The sequence below is a fragment of the Ambystoma mexicanum genome, chromosome 3q (genome assembly GCF_040938575.1).
Source record: "Ambystoma mexicanum isolate Mex_15411 chromosome 3q, UKY_AmexF1_1, whole genome shotgun sequence".
NCBI classification, from domain to species: Eukaryota; Metazoa; Chordata; class Amphibia; order Caudata; family Ambystomatidae; genus Ambystoma; species Ambystoma mexicanum.
This window is the reverse complement of record NC_090926.1, coordinates 1145354621-1145374980: the sequence shown is the minus strand read 5'-3', so window position 1 is coordinate 1145374980 and position 20360 is coordinate 1145354621. Positions and strand designations below refer to the sequence as shown.

Genomic DNA, 20360 nt, shown 5'->3' with positions numbered 1-20360 from the left:
GGAATACGTCAGAGGAACATCCCATCGAAAGAACGTTACAAGATAAGAAGTACCTTGTTCTTCTCATTGATAACATTTCTCGAGGAACTAAAAAAAGTCTGCTAGAACATAAACTTGAGTAGGAAAAAGTAATTCTTAAACATGACGCGAAGGATTGCAGTATGGTCCTGCCATGGAGTCAGTGGACACACGACGCGGCACGGAATAACTCTCGATGAACTCGGTGAAAACTTGAGATGTGAAGGAGTGATAATTATGTGAATGAGTGTGGTTCAGTTTTTTAAAGGTGTAAATATACCATTATACATTTTTTTTTAAAAAGTATATTCTGTGCAAGAACCTCCACGGATGCGAAAAACCAGCAGACCTGCGAGGTGACGGTTGCTGGTGTACAGTTTGTGAGGCACATCCTGGTTTCATCGAGGACTACTCTCGTGTACTGGCCCCATTCCAAATTTCTTAAATGTATTGCATCATCTTTTAGCAAAGCGTTTGTCCTGACCACCCTAGCCATCCAGTTGTGAAGGAAGTGGTACAAATAATGAGTACTGGAATCACCATGAGTAATTTTTCCTTTCTTATGTATAGGAAAGGCTGCTCGCCACTCTACCAATCTCTTGGGAAGTTCAGGTTGATCTTATGAGGTGTGACCATGTTCACCCTTGGTGGGCTTTCCTAAATTCTGTCCCAGACAATGACTTTGTAAATATTTTTTTAACATTAACAGAGTAAAGGTGTATCTTGGAGAAGCTCTAAACATTCAAACAGCTGCAGCATAACCAACACCAGCAAGAGTGCAGGCCTTAAAATCGCTCATTTAGCTGTTCATAAAAGGTCAAAGGATATCAGTCAGAAAAGTTAATGAGGCTCCTAGGTATGATGGCATCATGCATATTCGTAATTCCCCAGGCACCTCATCAGGATGCAAATACAGCTCTGGCTAGTGGAGCCATGGTCACAAACAGGCCAGTGAAACGATCTAGTGGTAGTCACGCAAACAGTAGACCAAAGTTGTCTTTGGTGACCAGTGTTAGGAAACATTTGCGGAAGGTAGACTTACCTTGCTTGTATCCCTTTTGTTTAAGGTAGCCTTATCTCACCTTTAGCATGTTGTATGGTGTTATGCATTCATCTAGCACTTAGATCGCCTGTGAATCGTAGCACTGCTCCATCTACATAGATGGAACCCAGGAAGTAAACCTTATTGTTTGTACAGCTAACTGTTTGCTCCTCTTGCACACTGCACCTTCGCAACTTAGTGGAAAGCACAGGCTCACTTCCACACACCCTGTGCTCACATATAACATGAACAATATTGCACATCACCTCTGCCAGAAGAATTGAAGCTACTTTTAACTACAATGATTCAACCTGTAGCTTCCCACATCACTCTCGATCTCCTTAAACACAACCAACCCTTTAGTCCATAGTATCCCTCTTTTGCACCCATGTACACCATTTAAACATGGGTGGCTAGCAAAGTCTTGGCCACCCTCACATAACTTTAATGGCTGAAATGCATACAAACACACATAATAGCACCTTCCAAATTCTGCCACATTTTTGGACTCTGGTCCCTCCTAGGGTATTCAACCAAATGCTTGTTGGGACCCTAATTATGGTGAAAGCCACCATAACAAATGACAAAATGAATGAATGAATATAGACATGTATTGGGTGATGTTTGTCCCACTTCAAAGTATATTGACCTAGTCTTTCGATGTAAAGACTGGTATCTTGTAATCTTATCCTAAAATGTGTAGCATACTTATAATGCACACATCCTATAATAGCTTGCCATGTTGGTGATATTGAAGAACATTGTCTTCTGTTGGACTGAAAATACTTGCAAGAACTAATCCTAGTTCATGGACTGATTTGTAGGTAAAGCCTTCCTCCGTGCGCGCCAGATGAACATCGACATTGCTACATGGGTACGGCTTCTGCGAAGAGCATTTCCTACAACCAACTCCACAGGAACATACAGTCCTGCTTCACAGATGCACCCTGGATTTATTTCTGATGGCCAAAACAGCCTCGCCTCTTTCGCTTCAGGGTAAGGTTACGTTGAGGATTGAAGTTTGAAAGAAAGGTACAAGCAATGTGAAAAGGTTGCAAGAGGGTTTGTATGGCCCGATAGGCACCTCTGTCAAAGTGTTGTAAAAAGTCTGAATTACATACATGGCAATTTTTCACTTCTGTTTTTAGGCTTCTGGGAAGGAAAATATTCCGCCTGACTTTGTGTAATTTCAGCTGTATCGCTGACGTACTGTGTTACCTGAGGTATAAGGTGAAGTGAGGCATGCATTCGAAATAGATGATAAATAGTTTTGCATTTTCTAGCACGGGTGGAGATGTTTCCCTGGCCATCTCTAGAAATACAAAAACATGATAATTTTCAAGCTATGAAAGTAGAGGGTGTCATCACAAAATCCCACCTCCATATTACGCCATTCCAGGTCCTTAAAGCCTTTCCACCTTGTTAAAACATGCCATCTCCTACTCTCTAGGCAATGTTGTGTCCAACCACGTTTGATAAGGTAGAGGGAGTTTGTGACGGTTAGACAAAAATGTTGCAGTCTTGCTGTGCATCTGAATGGAAATGCAAGAAATTATGGGATAAGCAAGACCTAGATATCTTGCTGCACCCGACCCTTATATTTCCTGGGGAAGCGACAACCTTTTTTTCTCTGCTCTGATATGGCACAGAACCCACCAGTCAGCTGCATCCCTGCCCTGATTTGGCTTGTTAGAGTAGCTGCATGTTCCTTCCTTCTTATCCTTTCCATCTTGGGAGCAAGTAGATTCATTGTGCAACTAAAAAAGACATTGTGCGTTTTAGTATCTGTTTCAGGTAACAAGGCTATTTGTCAGTACTGAGGCATGGACAAATGAGGGAGTGAAATGTCTGCCCTTTGTGGGGTTTTAATGTCAGCCGTAGCTCTATGCTCTTAAATTAAGTCCCACTGTAGGAATTCATCTATTGACAAGAAAAAAGGCAACTCTGCAAAGACTGTGCCACACTGGAGCTGGGGAGTAGTATTTTCGAAGTAGTGCAAAAAGAAGAACCGCGTTTTGAATTCCCGAGCATGAATGACATGAACTCCAGAGGACTGACTTATTCACTCATGTGTCAGTCTGTGAACAACATGTTGGGCTAAAGGACCATTCACTCTGACCACAAGATGCAATCCACAGGCTGTTTTTTGTTTTACCGTGGAATTGTTTGCGAGACCCTGGTTTGTTTAACCATTCCTTTGCTAATGTACAACTGGACTAAACTACAACTCCTAGCATGCTCATGCCAATGTAATCACTCTATTCCACGAGCATGGAGAACTTGTGAAAAGGGAAGGAGGGGAGCTCTGAGAAACTGGAGCTCTGAGTAACTGGAAATTTGTTATCCACATCAAAAACCTGATAAAAGTATCCACAAGCTAACACATTGCATGATTTGTACTGCACTTTATACTGTGGTATTTGAGAACAATGTTAAACATACTATCGTATTCCCAGGTACTTAGATGGCTGGTGTTTGAATCAAAACTCAGCAGGTCAGACAAGTGCTGCATATCGCTGCATCACTCTAATTTTTTTCACCTCTTTTCTTTACAGTGATATTGCATTTGAAAAATTGAACCTGGATGCTGATGTTACACCACAGAAACAAGATCAGGAGAACAGAAGTGAGCAGGGAAACACTGACACTCCCGGGAGTCTGTCATGGGTGAGGATGTTGTGGTGGGGATTATGACTGGAGCTTAGGAACATGGGAAACTGAAACTGAGCACACGTAGGCTGTTAAGGATAACTAGGTGTATGTGTGTGGGCTGAGTATGCTTGGATATCTGGACGCTACTGTGTCTTTTTTGAATACTCAAAGGATATGTTTGCAGATGGTTGCTAAGACACTTAGGAAGCTGGAATATGTCGGAACAAACATGCTGGTTATTATGGCTCTGAGAAAACCTCAGGCTTATGCTGCAGTTGGTGTGCTGATATAATTTGGTTTAGTGCAAAGGACACTATAATGCAATCGGTGGTTCGCATTTGTGCGACCACAAATCACTTATGCTGGTTACTGTGGCAGTGTGTGAGAATGTACATATTCTCTTTTATTACCTTTTCCTGTTTAGCCCAGTGCTATCATTTTTTTTTTAAGTATTCACTGTTTGAGTGAGTGCTTAATAGAGATTACAACAGGTTGCAACAGGTAGTAGAGAGTCGTCTTGAGATGCTATATTTTTTTTAAATTTGTATTTTTGGTTGAAATACAAACCTTTATCCTTCTAGAAAATGAACCACTAAACAGTAAATAGTCACTTATTAACGACGCATCTCGAAAATCACATCTTCAAATAACCGTAATACAGTGGTTAAAAAGGAAAGCGAAAATCAAAAACATAAAGATTAGAAACTTAATCGCACATAAAATATTTGATGATATGCAGCTATTTGCATCTAAAAAAACCTCAATGTGTCATAGCTCATCATTCAGAGGGTAAGTAGGGTCCACCAGAATAAAATAAAATGACCTTCATAAAAGCTATTAATGCTATGGAAAGGGCAAATTACATTTCCATCTTACTCCTACGTGCCCTCCCCTTTCCTCCATACTGTATGGCCGTCCCTCACTAGGAACGGGAAGAAACTGAACCTTTTTCACGACAGCGGGTTTCCCTACGTCCAACCCTCATGCACTTTTCCTCCGGTGCCTTGACCCAGACCATGGCTGGGACTGCTGATACACGTGTGATGCCTTGACCCCGCGCGCTCTGAAGAATCGGTTGGCCAGGTGGAGGGAGTTCTTTGAAAGATCACCTCCAGAGGATTTCAAAGCATGCGTGAGGTGGGAAGACCAGGCCCCAAGGTAGGTGCTCTGTTCTCCTCTGCACCCCGTCGGGGCGACTCCTTCCCCGACAATCGCCCAAGCGGGAGGACTTCCCAGGTCCTAAAACCAGCAATGGGACCACAGAGGCTACTCCAGCTACGGGCACCCGGGCCGATAGGTCGCAAGATTCTACCGGTTGCACTGCTGAGGGGTTGCAAGGCTCTATTACCAGGCCTCGACCCATAGGGCTTCGCCCTAGTACCGGACCTATGGACGAGGGGGCACCTGCACGCGCACTACAGGCCCCATGGGTGAGGGCACTCCACCTCCCAGATCCCGACCTGAGGTGCTGGGCAGGTCCCAGCCTTCTCTATTCAATGTGCAGGTGGAGGCTGGACCCAGCTCAGCAAGCAGCATGCCTCAGGCACCTGGCGCAGAGCAGGACAAAATAGCCGCTGGGCCAGACAAAATGGTGGCTCACCCGGCATCTTATCCACATGGAGATCAGGCAGGGGAGCGCACTTCCAGATGAGATTGGGCAACTTCTGTTACCCGGTCCATGTCTTATCCCTCCACTTCGCAGGGGAGGTACGCATCCCCCAGTTTGGTGAGACAGGTACCAACAAGGACACCGCAGCCGCAGGGCCCAGCCCCTATGCCCTCAGGTGCTCCTACACCCTCGGGCGCAAATTGTTATCCAGGCCTTGGGTCCAGCTCAGCCCCTGGCTCACACGCCCGCTCCAGTCACGGCGGCTCAGCCCCCTCAGCAGCCCCCGGCACTGACAGTCAGCGCGCCAAAACTGCCCGCGCCTAGCACTCTTCCATGCACCCACAGATCTACAGGACACAGCAGCGGACACGGATGAGGAGAAAGATCCGGACACACCGTCGTCAGCTAAAGCATTCCATGAGAGGCTGGTGGGTCTGGCAGAGTATCTAGGCATACCGCAGCCACAGGCAGAGCAACCCGAGGCGAGAGTCTTGGCCGAAGTACTTACACTTCGTCCTCTGTAAGGAACGCATGGTGGCTACAGTAAAGACAGACACAAGTGATCACAGTTCAAGGGTGTTTATTAAACTGTATCCAGGTTGGAAAAATGCCTAATGTAAACCTAAATTGAAGATCGGAGCAAGCCTTGACCATCAATTTAGAAATAAGCCAGTCCTAGTGGCGTTGTATGAAATAAAAAATGATCTATACTAAGAAACCTATTGCCAAACCTTATAACTAATACAGAAAGGGCGTGGGATGGTTTTCAAGAAAAGAAAGATGTGTTCACAAATAATATGTCAAGATGTAGTAGCTTGGATCTCACTTCCCCACGTTTTGAGCACGGGGTAAGGTGGTATCTTGGAGCACAGCACTGACTCATGCTTCCCCAGCACGAGATGACAGTACCATTCCAGCTATCAGGGCCATCGATGGGCAAGTCTTGTTTCACTTGAAAGTCTCTTGCCTTCGAGGAACTGGCGTATTCAAATAACAAAACAAATAAGTCTCTCTTTGTCAGGAATCACGGGTGGAAATTATGGGACCGATGGAGGTATTAGCAGCGTTTGGCTACGCTCTGGTCCTCATCCAATATGGCTGCCTCCACTATAAATGCTGACTCCGCCCCCAATTTCTCTGCGTTGTATCTGTGTGCTTAACACTAACGCTCCGTTACTCTGTGTGTTCGTTCCTGCTTCTGGCTTTTAGCCGCCTTCGTAACCGTCTGGGTTATTGCATTCTATGTCCGTTTTGGACTGCCGCTTCCTCTCTTTGTCTTTCCGCGTTAGGGCTGCCTCCCGGCTTTCTCTGTACTTTCGTTACTTTTACTTCCGCCTTTGGGTTTTCACAGTTCGCTCTTACCTTCTGCGTCTTACCTGTGTCGGCGTCTGGCCATCTCTGCTTCCTGCTTACAATCTTCTGTCCGTAAGCAGCGCCATCATGCTCTTTGTGCTCGGCAATCTGCCATTTCATTCGTTCCTCCAGCAGCCTTCTTCGATGCGTGGCTTCAAACTACTCGCCTCATCTGCTGTCCGCGTTCCGGGCTGCCTTTCGGCTCCGCCGGCAGTCGGAACGCGGCACCTTGGTTCTTTCACTCAAAGGCTATTATCTCTGCAACACAGTATCTGGCCTTTCTCTATTCCACCAGGGTGCAACTAGCTAATTTCTTTCTTCGGTTATAGATCTAGTTATTCCTATTTTTTCCTTGCAGCATCTCTTCCTTTTCTTTCATTCAGAGTCTTTTCTCTAATATCCTGTTCGTGTCCACTAAGAGACTGTCTGTACTTACAGATCCCTATGTTTATCAGGGTGTTTCCTTCGGATTTCCAATACCAACACCCTTCTACAACATCAACCACTTTCAGTGCCAACTTCGAGCCGTTGAACTATTGAAAAAGTGTTTACTACTACCTGCCTGGGTTCTCAAGGCTGTCCACCTCGTCTCCTCCAATCAAGATCTCCAGGGTTTTTGCTGCCTTTGGCTTTTTCCCTGGTTGTGAGGCTGGCCCCCCTGGAGGCATCCAAGACAGTTTCCGTCAGCTGTCACAGTGGCCTCCGGAGGGGATAGACCTTATCTACACGAGAAGAAGGTCCGGATCTCCAAGGACAAGACATCCAGTAAGAAAAAGAAGCTACCAAGGACCAAGTTTCCCTTCCAAGTGTCCTCCTCGAAAGAATCAGGTGAGGAGCAAGGGGAGGTGGAACCGGAGTCTGACATTCTTCCATGAGCTTTGGGCGACTACTTTCACCCCGGGATTCCCCTCTTCTGGGTGCATTTCCCTTGAACGTTCCTTAATGATATCAGGATCCCGGATAGCTATGTTCTCTCACTTTCAAGGGCATGTCCGGTTCCAAAATAAAGTTCAAACAAAGTTGGCTTTCTTGTTTTGCCTAGGGTGAGGACTGTTCACCCCGTCTTCCCCCTCTTCTGCTTGATCTCCTGTATGACTACTTTGACCTAACTTGGTGGCTCGTATACGGCCTTCTGGGATCTGTAGTTTTACTCAGACTGGGATCGACCAGAGTGTCTCGAGTTGGCACCCACATGGTGCAGGTTCCCTCTGCAGCTGGTCTTTTACACTTTTACAGTTCTTTCAATTTGCCACTTTGCGACTTTCATTCACCACAGCCCTTATAGGCTCTACCCTCGAATCACCGGCTGCAATGAACCGCTTGGCTTTCCTCGTAACTGGAGTCAAGGCCGGTATCATGGTAGCAGGAGTTTCCCTCGATCCTGCTTATCGGCGTCGACACGCTCTGTGTACTGTTCACATCCGTTGCAGCAAACTTGGGGTATTGTCCTCGCTCTTACGATTGCCTCTGCAGAGGTTTCGCGGGTCTATGTTGTAAAGGGCAAGGCCAGGTCTCTCCTTGTCAGCCTCTTGATATTCACCGCCTGGGGATTCTAGAATAGCCTCTGAAGGAGAAGCAGTTTAAGGAAGCAGCTCCTGTCCTCCACCCTGGTAACCATCTGATACCTAGCTGACAATCTCAACCAAGAAGAAAACTGAGGCAGTGGACAATCCTCTTTCCAAGAAACCTAAACAGATCAGTGAGGAACCTGAGGATGATATACCTAGCAGTGCTGACATTTTTAAGCTATTGAAGCCAGTGGCCAGTGACATGTGTGAAGTTAAAGCTACTCTGAATGACTTGTCTGAGAAAGTCTGTAGCCTTGAGACTCGTATGGTGGACGTTGAAAGCAGGACATCTGGACTTGAAAGGGAAGCCTCTGGAAGTTACAGAGCTTATCGGGAATTACATGAAAATATGTCTAGGATGCAATTAACTAATATGAATTTGGAATACAGGCTAGGAGTAACAATGTTTGCCTGATTGGCATTCCTGAGAACCCGGATCAACATCTGTCTGCTTTGGTGATTGATGTGCTACAAGAAAGTCTACCTGGTAGTGATGTTCAACTAAATGATCTGGATATATTTTTTAGAGCTGGCAAACAAGAATGGAAGCCAAGACAAATAATTATCAAATTTGTATGAACCTCAGTGAAGGAGAAAGTGTTTGGCATTGCAAGGCAGCAGGACTCCCTGACATGGCAAGGAAACCAATTCCATATTTACCCTGATTTCCCAAAGGAAGTCGCAATTAAAAGGAAGGCATTTAATGAAGCCAAGCGCTTGGCTAGGGAGCATGGTCTTAAAACTGCTTTGATGAAACCTGCAGTTTTTAAGCTGTTTTTACCAGATGGAGTGAAAGTGACTGACAACCCTGAGCAAGCGTGTTTTTGGCTCAGACACCTTCCATCCAAGAAACCTTCACCATAGTATTTATCCCAAACATTTACTTTTAATCCTAATTGTTGTGTTCATGTTTTTGAAACCTCAGTTATAATAATTGAAACTAATTTCTGCTGATTTTGCTTTATATTTATTTATTAGATGCTTACTTTGCTTTGTGTGCCATTAAACTGACATGGTGCGCGCACATTTGAATATTTATTTTCAGTCTTGTCAAGATTCTGTGTACTGTGTAGTTTGAGCATGATATGCAGATATTTTAGAGTGAGGGCACTGGACATACGCATGTAGACGTGTTTACTTCATTACACTTCTACGTGATTTACGTTGAATCTTCGAGGTTTGTGTATTCATTTTGACTCATTGCTTCCAATATACTCCGTTCGTGATAAGTGAATGTTAATGGTTTTAGAATGTTTGTTGTAGCCATCATGGCTTCTGTACAAGACGAGGAAAGTTGAGGGATGATGCTGTTGGTCTGTGGAGGTGTGTTTGGGGGTTGGGCTGGCTGCTGGCGTGTTTGCGTTTGGGCTCTGTACCCCGGATTGGTGTTTTGTCCCGGTTGGTGTTTGCGGCTGGGGGCGATCGTGGCGCACATTGTTGGTTCTCGGAGGGCCCGGTGGTTTGCGCTGCAACCGTTTCCGGCTGCGGGCATTGATTGGGACGGGGCATCGGTGTAGGGTTCGGGTGCGTTGGTGGTTGGCTCGGTTCCCGGGCATATTTCTGCAGATTGACAGCATCGAGCCAGCAGCGGACGCGTACTCTGTAATTGGATGCCATATGACAATGGGCATGAGTTTAATCTGGTCTTAGAGCTACGGTTAGACTTGGAGGAATGGTTGGCTGTAAACGTAGGTGTGTTTTGTCTCTGTGTGCACTTATGAATGTTTATTTCCAGTACATGTATGCATGGATGTGCTAATTCAAAACAGATCTATAAAATGTGCAACACGGTTCAAACGCCATGGTATGCTTGCAACTAGGGAATACCTTTGGGCTGATGAAACTAAAATATGCTTGAGATTACCCGTTAAAGGCTTGGCACGCTCAAACTTTATGATACAGTAAAATAGTTTAAAGTAGGTGCTGACTATTAAACCAGTTCAATAGTGTGTTCTGGATTGAGGATTAGCTGTTGAGAATCATTTCACTATTTCTAAAAATAAACTTCTACACGTGATAATGTTATTGCAAAGTGATGTTATTACAACTTCTGATTTGGTAAGCTGTTTGAGGTTGAGTTTTGATGGTAAACAGGCAATGTTTATGAATACTGCCATTGCTCAGTATGCTGCATGGCTGCTACAGTAACGCTAAACATGGTTGCAAAACCTTTCTAAGGGGTATTAGCAATATGCAAGTTTGTTTATTGCGCTCATAAACGCAGATTGCAGGGGTCATTTTAAGTGCATAAAATCAAATAAGGTTTAAGCTTTTAATATGGTGATGGATGTCTACTGTTCTCAGAATGGTCAAATCTGCTCTTACGATACAGGTTACAGATGTCTGAGCGCATTTTGAGTAAATGGGCGTTGCCTTTATATTGTATGTTTATTTACTTGGCCCTAATAGTGTATCCTTATTGTTCATTTAATTGCTTGAGTGTGGGATGGTATCAAACACAGTTGGCCAATTGTTTATTAAGTGCTATGAAAACTTTTTGGTTTTGAGAGGCAAGATTCGCTTGTCGGTGACATTATAAACTTTCAGGGTGGGGGTGGGAGATCTAGGTTTGTTTTTCTACTCAAGTGTTTCTTTGGGACACTTTTCAAAATTGCAAACATGTTGATATATCTTTACAGTGTCTCATCTATTTGTAACCTACATCTGGTTCTTCTGGTTGCCTTTTGTCCTGTCGGGACATGGGCCACCACCTTTTCTTTTACTCTCTCTGCTGCTTCTACTTCTTTTACTATTCTTGAGTAACCAGAAAATATATTTTGAGAAACACAACAGGTTTGTTAATATGAATACTAAATCTGTAAATCATCTCCTGGAAAGTGAATGGACTTAAAACTGTGTCTTACAGTCCAGGATTCAAAAATACTTTTGTGTAATGTGTATGTACCAAATTTGGATGACCCAATTTTCTTTCATGAGCTGGCTGCACTGCTTCAAAGCTGCAATGTGTATTCAATTGTATTGGCTGTTGATTTCAACCTGGTGCTGGATACTGCACTGAGTCATTCAAATGGGGAATGCACAAGAAGTCTAAAAAAAAAGCAAAAGGTTGTTGGAAGATCTAATGAGGGAGTTCAGCATGGCCGATATTTGGCGATTGGAACACCCATGTGAAAGGGACTATACTTTTCGTTCTCAATGTCATGATAGATATTCCCACATTGACTTTATCTTAACCTCTGGACAAGTGACCTCAAGTTGTTATGACTCTAAAATTGGGCTCATTGCCCTGTCGGATCACGCTCCTGTGTCTTTAAGCCTCTCACTACAACATACAACATCGCCAAGATGGAGGATGAATTCACACATTCTTGACAACTAACAAATCGGAGATGAGATCAAAGATGACATTGAGAACTTTAGCCAGATAAACACGACTGATGATGTCAAAATGTCTTCTGCATGGGAGGCACTGAAATGCTTTGTCCGAGGTGTTCTGATTAATAGGAAAGGCAAAGGCAAAAGAAATCCAGAGACTCTCCATAGAGGCAAAGAGACTTGACAAATGATTTGCAATTAGCAGAGATGAAGGGACTAAGAATGATCTGAGGAGAGCAAAGTATGAATTGAATAAAATAATATTAAGCCAAGTGGACTATTCCCTTTTCAGACAAAAGATACATTATTTGGAAAATGGAGAAAAAGCTGGGAAATTGTTGGCATACAGATTGAAGGTGGCAGAGAGTGAACGCTTCATTTCTGCTATTGAGAATCAAAACAGTGCTATGGAGACTCAGCAGAAAGAAATAAACAGATTGTTTCGTGATTTTTATGCAAAGCTTTATGAATCTGATCTGAGTTGTGATGAGATGGAGATTGAAACTTATTTTAATTCTTATAACATACCTCAACTCTCAGATGATCAATCAGCATGGTCATATTGATAAAGACACTTTTGATTCAGGATCGTTACCAGAAACGATGCAGCATGCATTATTTACTGTTCTAAAGAAAAAGAACAAGTCCCCCACACGATGTGAAAACTACAAGCCGATTAGCCTGATTAATTGTGATTGCAAAATTCTAGCAAAAATGTTGGCAATAAGTTTGGAATCTGAAATTACAACTCAAATACACGAAAATCGGGTAGGATTTGTTGCAGGTAGGGCGGTTGCTGATAATATGCAACACCTATTACTGTCAATTGAAAAAGGACATAGACAACAAATAGCCACTGCCATCATTCATTGGACACCGAGAAGTCATTTGATCATGTGGAGTGGGCCTTCTTGTTCTCTTGCCTGAAGAGGATGAAATTTGGTCGTAACTTTCAACAATGGGCACAGCTACTGTACAGATATCCATCCGCTAGTGTGCTTACGAATTGCCTCATTTCTGACAATTTTATATTACACAGAGGCACAAGGCAGGGTTGTCCTCTCTCTCCATTGTTGTTCATCCTAACTATGGAACCGTTGGCATTGTGTTTGAGAGCGGATGTCAATCTTAAGCCAATAATTGGTATTGATCGTGAACATTTGCTCTGGTTGTATGCTGACGATCTATTGGTCGCCTTCCAAGATCCTGTTAGTGGTGTATCCCACACGATGCATGACATTCAGCAATTCTCAACTGTCTCAGGCTGTAAAATTAACTGAGGTAAGTCCGAAATTTTACCACTCAATAGTCTGTGTCAACATAATGCATGTGCACGTTCCCAATTCAAATGATGCAGTGATACAATCAAATACTTAGGCATTTGGATTGGTGCAGAGGGGGTGAAACTGCCAGCGATTCATTTTGAAATGCTCCTCCCGAAATTGAGTTCTGATCTGGAGAGGTGGGGACTCTTACATCTGTCCAAATGTGGGGAAATTAACTGTATAAAGATGAACCTGGTGCCTCGAGTAAACTATCTTCTATCCATGTTGCCAATCAGGATTCCAGACAATCTTTTCAGAGAAATAGATAAACGTATGCAAAAGTTTATCTGGAATGGAAAGCCTCCAAGGCTTGCAATCTGGAAACTCCCATTGAAGAAAGGAGGGATGAATTTACCGAACTTCATTGAGTACCATCTTTCATTCTCCACCCGGATCCCTTACACACAGCTGAGTTAAACTCATAACATGACTGACTGTTCATTTGCTGAGTAGAGGAAATTGAAGGCTATTGTTACTGCTTGCCTTGGTGGGCCTGATTTGCCGAGCCAGAATATTGCCTGGTCTGCACTACAGACATGTGGGAGCACTTCGCATCCGGCTGCTACAATGTATGGATTCTTAAAAGCATTTTGGAAAGCAGATCCAAGGCTACCAGCAATTTGGGCGGAAGAGCTGGGAGAAGACATTGACCATATCTTTTGGCAGCGTTGCTGTGAGAATACCCGGCTGGTAAGTCTGGATTGGAGTCTTAGGCCATCACAAACAAAATTGCTCTTCAGATCCTACTGGACACATGTTAGGTTATTTAAGAGGCAATTCATGGACAATGAACTCTGCTGGAAATGCAAGGGTGCACAAGGATCCCTCAGTCATCTGATTTGGTTTTGTCCCAAGACGAGTAAGTTCTGGGAGAATGTATGAGAGAGGTTGGGGCTGGTTTTGAGCTGTACCATCCCCCTCTCAGCCACTTTACTAATTCTAGGGGCTGTATCAATGATGGATGACTTTGGGCAGGTGACTTGCCTACTCCGTGCCAGTATGGTTGCTAAGAGGATGATATTGAGATCTTGGAAGTCATTCAACTCCTTTAACTTTGACGAATGGGTAGAGGAATTTCAACCTACGAGAAAGCCATATACAAGAATGCGGATGAAATTCAGAAATTCAGGAACATTTGGAATAGCTTCCTTGAGGTCTACGGATAATTTCAAACCCTTATTAAGGCTGTAGTGTCTCTGAAAATGATTCATGCTATTGCTATGTCAATTATATTCTAAGTTTGAGGATTTCTATTTATTGATTTTATAATTGTTGGTAATGTTGACTGATAAAATTGCTCTATGGTTCACTGTCTTTTTTTATTTCTATCTTCCTTTCTTCATTCTATTCTGTTCTACTCTCTTTATGAATTCTTTTACTTATGGATTTAATAGTTGATTTTCAGGGTTGGTTATATGCCAGATCCATTTAGGTTTGTGTTATTGTGATAATTTGGATGATTAATGATGCTTGTCACATCTGTATGATATGAATTGAAAAATAAAAATGTAAATCGATATTCACCGCCTTTCTCCTCCTCTTGAACATGATGATGCTTGGATAGCATTGTGCGGTTTGCCTTGCTTGTACTGTGCTCTCTTGCTCCACCCTTTATCCCTGTGGGGAGAGGAAACGGTTGTCAGGTGTGTGTGTGTGTGGTCAAAGTCTGCGGGATGTATTAACCCACTCTGCTATACTATGCGCCCTCACTCTATCTATGGTGCGATTAACGGCAGCATGGCGGCAAAACCCTTGTGTGTGACAAAACCACGTTTTTCAACACACAAAAAGATGGCTGCACAACCTGCCATCCATGGTGCATGTGTGGTGGAACAGAGCACACGATGCAGAAAAAGTGCCAGTGGGCTCCATGGCAAGTAAACATAGAGTGCAGAGGGAGCAGCACCGCTTTGCAAGTGAAACTCCACAATTTGCCTGTAAATGACATTTACCTTGCTGCTGAAACTTCAAAATGCCTGTACATAACACTTTCCAACACTCAATCTTGCTTGGCGCTAAAATTCATTTAATCTAATGAAGTACTGTGAATTTACAAAGTCCTGAAATGTTAAGAGCAAAACATTTTCTCAGCAAAACTGGATTGCCTGTGAATGACAATTCCTGTCAAAAATCTGTGTGCAGCCACACTGGGCTACCTGATCTGAGTGACAGCCCCTGTCAAATGGGCTCTCCTGATTAAACTTTAAAGTTGTCTAAAACGAAAGATCTGCCGGATTAGCAAATATAAAAGGACTGTTGCTGAAAGGAACACTGATCTCAGTTGTTTTGATCCCACAGGTTTAAATCTAAGAATGTAATTGGTCTATGTCATCTGATGCCACGTTTGTTTTATGCTGGATTTTAAATCAAGAAATTAAGAAATTAACTTAAGCTGGCTGGACCTGCAAGAGGTTGAAAAACAGGTTTCCACCTAAGGGGAAGGCATTCCTCTCAGCAGATGCTCACTGACACATAATTGTGGGGTAGGCCAGACTTTTGTCTGCTACCAAGGACTGAACAATGGCAGATCCTCCAGGTCAGGTAATGGATGTGTGAAAAGGTCATAAACTAGGCTTGCAGAAGGAAATCCCAAAGGTGGGGGCTGTCCTTGCCTCCAGAGACAGACAAAGGCTGACCATTTTCTGCAAAGAATATGTGATAAACATTTTTAGAGACTTATAACTCGCTATCAGAAGTGGTGAAAAATATAAAAAGGGCAGAGTTGTTAATCTAATTTTCTGCCCTACATTTTGAACTGTGTAGATTATTCTGAACAAGAATGGCAATATATGTGGTTTTATGGGAACTGTATTTAGGCTAGAATTGTTAAACTCACGCTTTTCTATGGGAAACACGCATATTTGTGGAAATTTGGAGAAAGTTTGGAAAATGTTTTCATGGTGAAATGGACAAAATGCTGCAGAAAGGCGAAACAAGGTCTCGCAGCTGTGGGATTTTGATGAACAGATACTCCATAAAATATGTAATCCTTGTATGTGATTTTCATAGAGGTTACAAATGTACAAATATGTATTTAGGACAAAATTCGATTTTGATACTAGTGTTTAGGGGAGGATTCTAAGGATTGTAAAAACCAAACCATAAATTTGACATCTGTCTTTCATCCAATCACTCGGATTTAAGGCGGAGATGAGGCTCTGATCCAATCCCAGTTCACAGGGGCTAGTTTAGTTAAGCTGGCCCATGCACCCGTTTTTGTGATGTCATTGGAAAGGATAAATCGAGACAGCTGACAACACATAGACACTCTCTCTTCTGATTCCAGGGAAGCACTCTGATCCAGCATTCAACATCCAGCCTTTAACATCCTTCCAGATCCATATGCCAATCACCAGGACAAGCAGTAGCTGAACCATTTCAGCTAGGCCTCTATCCTCAATTCATCCTCCACTAATCCTTACAACCCAGTGGAGCACTGTGGTGCGGGGAAGCATCCTGAAACTATCTGGCTTGCTACCATAATGCTTGCCTGATGAACTCTCAATCCTGCTGATCTGAAATATCCAGAAACAAGAAGGGCAGATCCCGTGCAGTTCCGGCGACCGGCCTAGCTGATCCTGTCCTGCTCCTGATGTGCTGTCCTTCCTTGATAGACCCGATCCATTGACCAGAATCTTGACGGGCCTAAAATCTAAAATCCCAGTGGATTGCGAGTATTAATAGGAAGCTAGAGAACTATTGTATACTTTGCATTATCTTGTCCCACCTTAAATCTCTTAACTATCCTTACTTTCATAACCAGTAACATGTCATAATCTTTAGTACTATCTTATTCTGTCTATTTGCTAAAGCGTCATTTTCATAGTCATTTTTATTCGTGTAACTCTCATTCAAAAATCCCACTTCGAGTGTTTGGACTGGTTCCACCGGGGAAGGCGCTGAGGATCTGTTACTGAAGTGATGAATCGGTCTCAGAGCTTACTTCGACCCAAACTGGTTTTCTAGTCTGCATGCTCTAGTCTTGCGTAAAAGCACAACCCATATTTTCTGATTTTAAACTGAAGTTCTGGTCCAAATTTGTGTCTTTATTTCCGAAAAACACCTCTCACTAAAACCCCCATAACTCCCTTGGTTTTAAAGATGGAAACGAAATTTCAATTCCCACTGATACATACTATCCTTAGCTATCTCCACAACCCATTGCGAAACAGTGTATTCATTTTTATCAAAAATCGCATAGTAAAAGTTTGCTGCAAATGTACATTTTGCAAACGTTTTACATGTGTGAATTGCGTTTAAATTATTTCCCACTTTGAATTTGATATTCCAATAGTTTTCTTTTGATTAAATCATTGTTTTTGCTTGCTTGCATCTGTTCAAAGCGGCTCCCGTAGAGATTTATAATAATTTAAGCATTTTTGAACTCTTGCTGTTTTTGCTTAGCCAGTTTCAAAGCAATGCTGACAGTTGAAAAGTCAAATCCATTTTTCTTTTGTGTTTAAGGAGGGAAGGTGGGAGTGATCTTTTGTTTGGTCTGTATTTTTCCTAACTACCTGCTCTTTCCTCACATCTATTTAAATTGCCCATTGGTGGGTTGAGGGGTGTTGCAGGGGGAACCTCTAACCACAGTGCTATCTGTTCCAAACCAACCCAAAAGTATTATTTTCTTTGCTGCATTCTTTTTGTGTTCATTACCTGATTCCCAGTGTATTAAAGATATTATTCAGTGTTCTGTCACCCCATTGGTGATTGTTACCTATTAAAAATATATTGTGATTTTCAATTCTAAATAAATAAACATATATTTACCGTTCCAAACTAGCCTGATTCCTGGTTCAGTGTGACCAGGGGGTTACTTTGAGAGGGGTGTGATATGAGTGGTATATCATTCATAATATTGAACTTATAGACATAAATAAATAAGGGTTTCATTTGCGCACTACATGCTGGCCGAGACTTGGGTGTGTGCCTGATTGAAATCCCTTTACAAGTCATTTGCCTGACTTTGCCATAAATGGGTTTATTAGTCTGTTTTCTACGGTGTGTGAAAGTGCTTGTGTCGGAAAAGGGGTGTGGTAGATTGTCAGAATATTCCACAGGGTGTGATGAGCAAGAGGTGTTATATGTGATTATAGTTCTCTTACTAGGGGTTGTGGAATGAAAAAGAATGACAAGAGTTTTTATCGTGATCTGAACAGGGATGGATTGTGGGAATGGTAGTGTGTTGTCACTGCCGTATACTGGGTGTTCGGGACAGAATAACCAGAGGGACATGAAGAAGGATTGGGAGTATTTGGATAGGGAACAGGAAAGCAGGGATTCTGAGAGACTTGGTTTCTGAATGCAACAGGGTGTGAGATCCTAGGGGATTTATTACATACAGAGGGGATGGTAGGTTTGGGTATGATAGATTCAACTGGAGGACAGTGGGTAAACGTATTGTAGCCTACAAAGGCCTCGGGTATATCGTCCTCCATCTTCCCCATACAATACCGTTTCTCACCCGTGGCAATTCCCCCGAGTATAACCCCGGGCTCCCTTACCCAGGTGGTCCTCCATCGCCCGTCCAACCCCAGGGTTGGGATCCAAGAGCACCAGCACTCCCCGGGCCACCTGAGTAAGGGTTTCCTGAGGTCTACTTGGGGGAATACCCTCAGGTTTCTCGCACCTCCCACAAGGACAGGCATCCCTCTTCAGAAGGAATCCTTAGCTAAAAAGGGATGGGTCAAGCCACACTCCACCCAGCCTGCCAACAATATTATGTATATGTTAAATGAACTTGGTAAAGGGCATGTACGCTCAGACTCCAGGTCGTTTTCAGTAGTCTGCGGGAGGTATAATGATCTGCAGTGCCCCGTAGTGCCAAAGGAAGATCATTCCTGGCTTTCCCGGCCACCACCGAGAAGGTTCCCCCATGCCTCCTGTACGTGACAGTCTGTACCGTGGGAACTTTTAAACGAATAACAGATTGGGATCTCAAGAGGCCTGTCGGCACATAGTGTGCAAATTCTGCCTGCAAGCTCCCAGGCCATAGAAAGCACGTTGCACAATGCACTTGGATTTAAAGAAGATCCGAGCAGCAACAGGGAGCCAATACAATTTCTTCAGCAGAAGGGACATACAGGATCCAAACGGAGGCCGAAGTATGGATCTGGCAGCAGCATTCTGCAGTAGCTGGAGTCTGTTAATCAAATAACAAGGTTGAGCTAAATACAGGGAATTGCAGTAATCGAGAATGCTCAAAACCAACACAGCCACCACCGTGGGCCTGACATTCGTCAGGAATAAAGGGCAGAACCTTACACAGAATGCGAAGCTTAAAATGACCAGCCTTGCACACCGAAGCCACCTGGTCATGCAACGCAAGGGAGGCAGAGATTTTAGCCCCCAAATTCCTAACCGACTGAACCGGGACTAGAAGGTGACCAAGACTGGTCAGCCAGAAATCTGTAGTCCAGAATAGATGGGGAGATGTTGTACTCGCAACCAGAACCTTGGTCTTGCTACCATTTAACTTTAACCAGTTAATCATCATCCATGCCCCCCAAATCCTCGAGACAATTCCTTAGCCAAGCAGCTGTGTCGGCTTGGGGAGGTCCAGGCGGACAAGAATCTGGGTGTCATCCGCATAGGAACAATAGCGGAACTCGTGGGCCTGGATGAGAAGCAAAAGAGGCCTAATAAAAACGTTGAACAAGATGGCCAACAGTGCAGATCCCTGATGGACACCACAGGACAATGAGACCGGGACCGAGCGTGAGGGAGGGAGAGAAACAGACTGAGCCTCGGACAAGAAGACTGTGAACCAGTCAAGAACCCGGCCGGACAGACCAGCGTCAGAGAGACGGGAGATCAAGATGGGGTGATCAACTGTGTCGAAAAGCAGCCGAGATATCTAATAAAAGGACTGCTCCGACACCCCTGTGTCAACCAGATGCATCAGGTCATCCAGCACTGAATTCAGGACAGATTCAGTGCTTCTCCCAGGCCTGAACCCAGACTGGAATGAGTCAAAGTATTGAGAGGATTCTAAGAAGCCAGAATGAGAGGAGACACCAGTGGTTCCATCATCTTCATCAAGAAGGGAAGGAGGGAGATAGGCAGATAGTTGGACAGTATATTGGGATCCAAAGAAGGTTTTTTTAAGAGTGGGAAAACCGTGGGAAAGAGGACCAAGTCCCTTTAGCAGGAGAGGGCTCCACCATAACCTTGTCGGCGATCGGCAGAGGCAGGCCCTCCTTTATATGGTCTCGAATGTCAGAAATCTTCGCTGGGAAAAACGCAAAGTCACATAAGCCTTGTGAGGGCGGGACCAACATGCGTCTGTTCTCAGGAGAAGATAATGATTTAACATGGTAAAAAAGGGCCGTGGGTTTGAGGGCCACCTCGACTTTATGGCTATGATAGCTTCTTGGCACTAATTATTGCCTTGTGATAGGCAGAGAGAGCAGCGGAAAGAAGCCTTGGCTGCAGAAGAGTAGTTAAGGTGCCACTTT

General features: G+C 43.7%; 1 protein-coding gene across 4 annotated transcripts in view; it reads left to right on the top strand.

The window, feature by feature from the left end:
- The window catches only part of LOC138447689 (serine/threonine-protein kinase N1-like), a 1645716-nt gene that overhangs the window by 1187582 nt on the left and 437774 nt on the right, over window positions 1-20360 (top strand). For all 4 annotated transcript variants that reach the window (XM_069603962.1, XM_069603960.1, XM_069603961.1 and 1 more), the window contains 2 exons: window positions 1885-2056; window positions 3616-3727. In XM_069603962.1, coding sequence (XP_069460063.1) covers window positions 1885-2056; window positions 3616-3727 — 284 coding nt within the window. The remainder of the gene's footprint in view (window positions 1-1884; window positions 2057-3615; window positions 3728-20360) is intronic.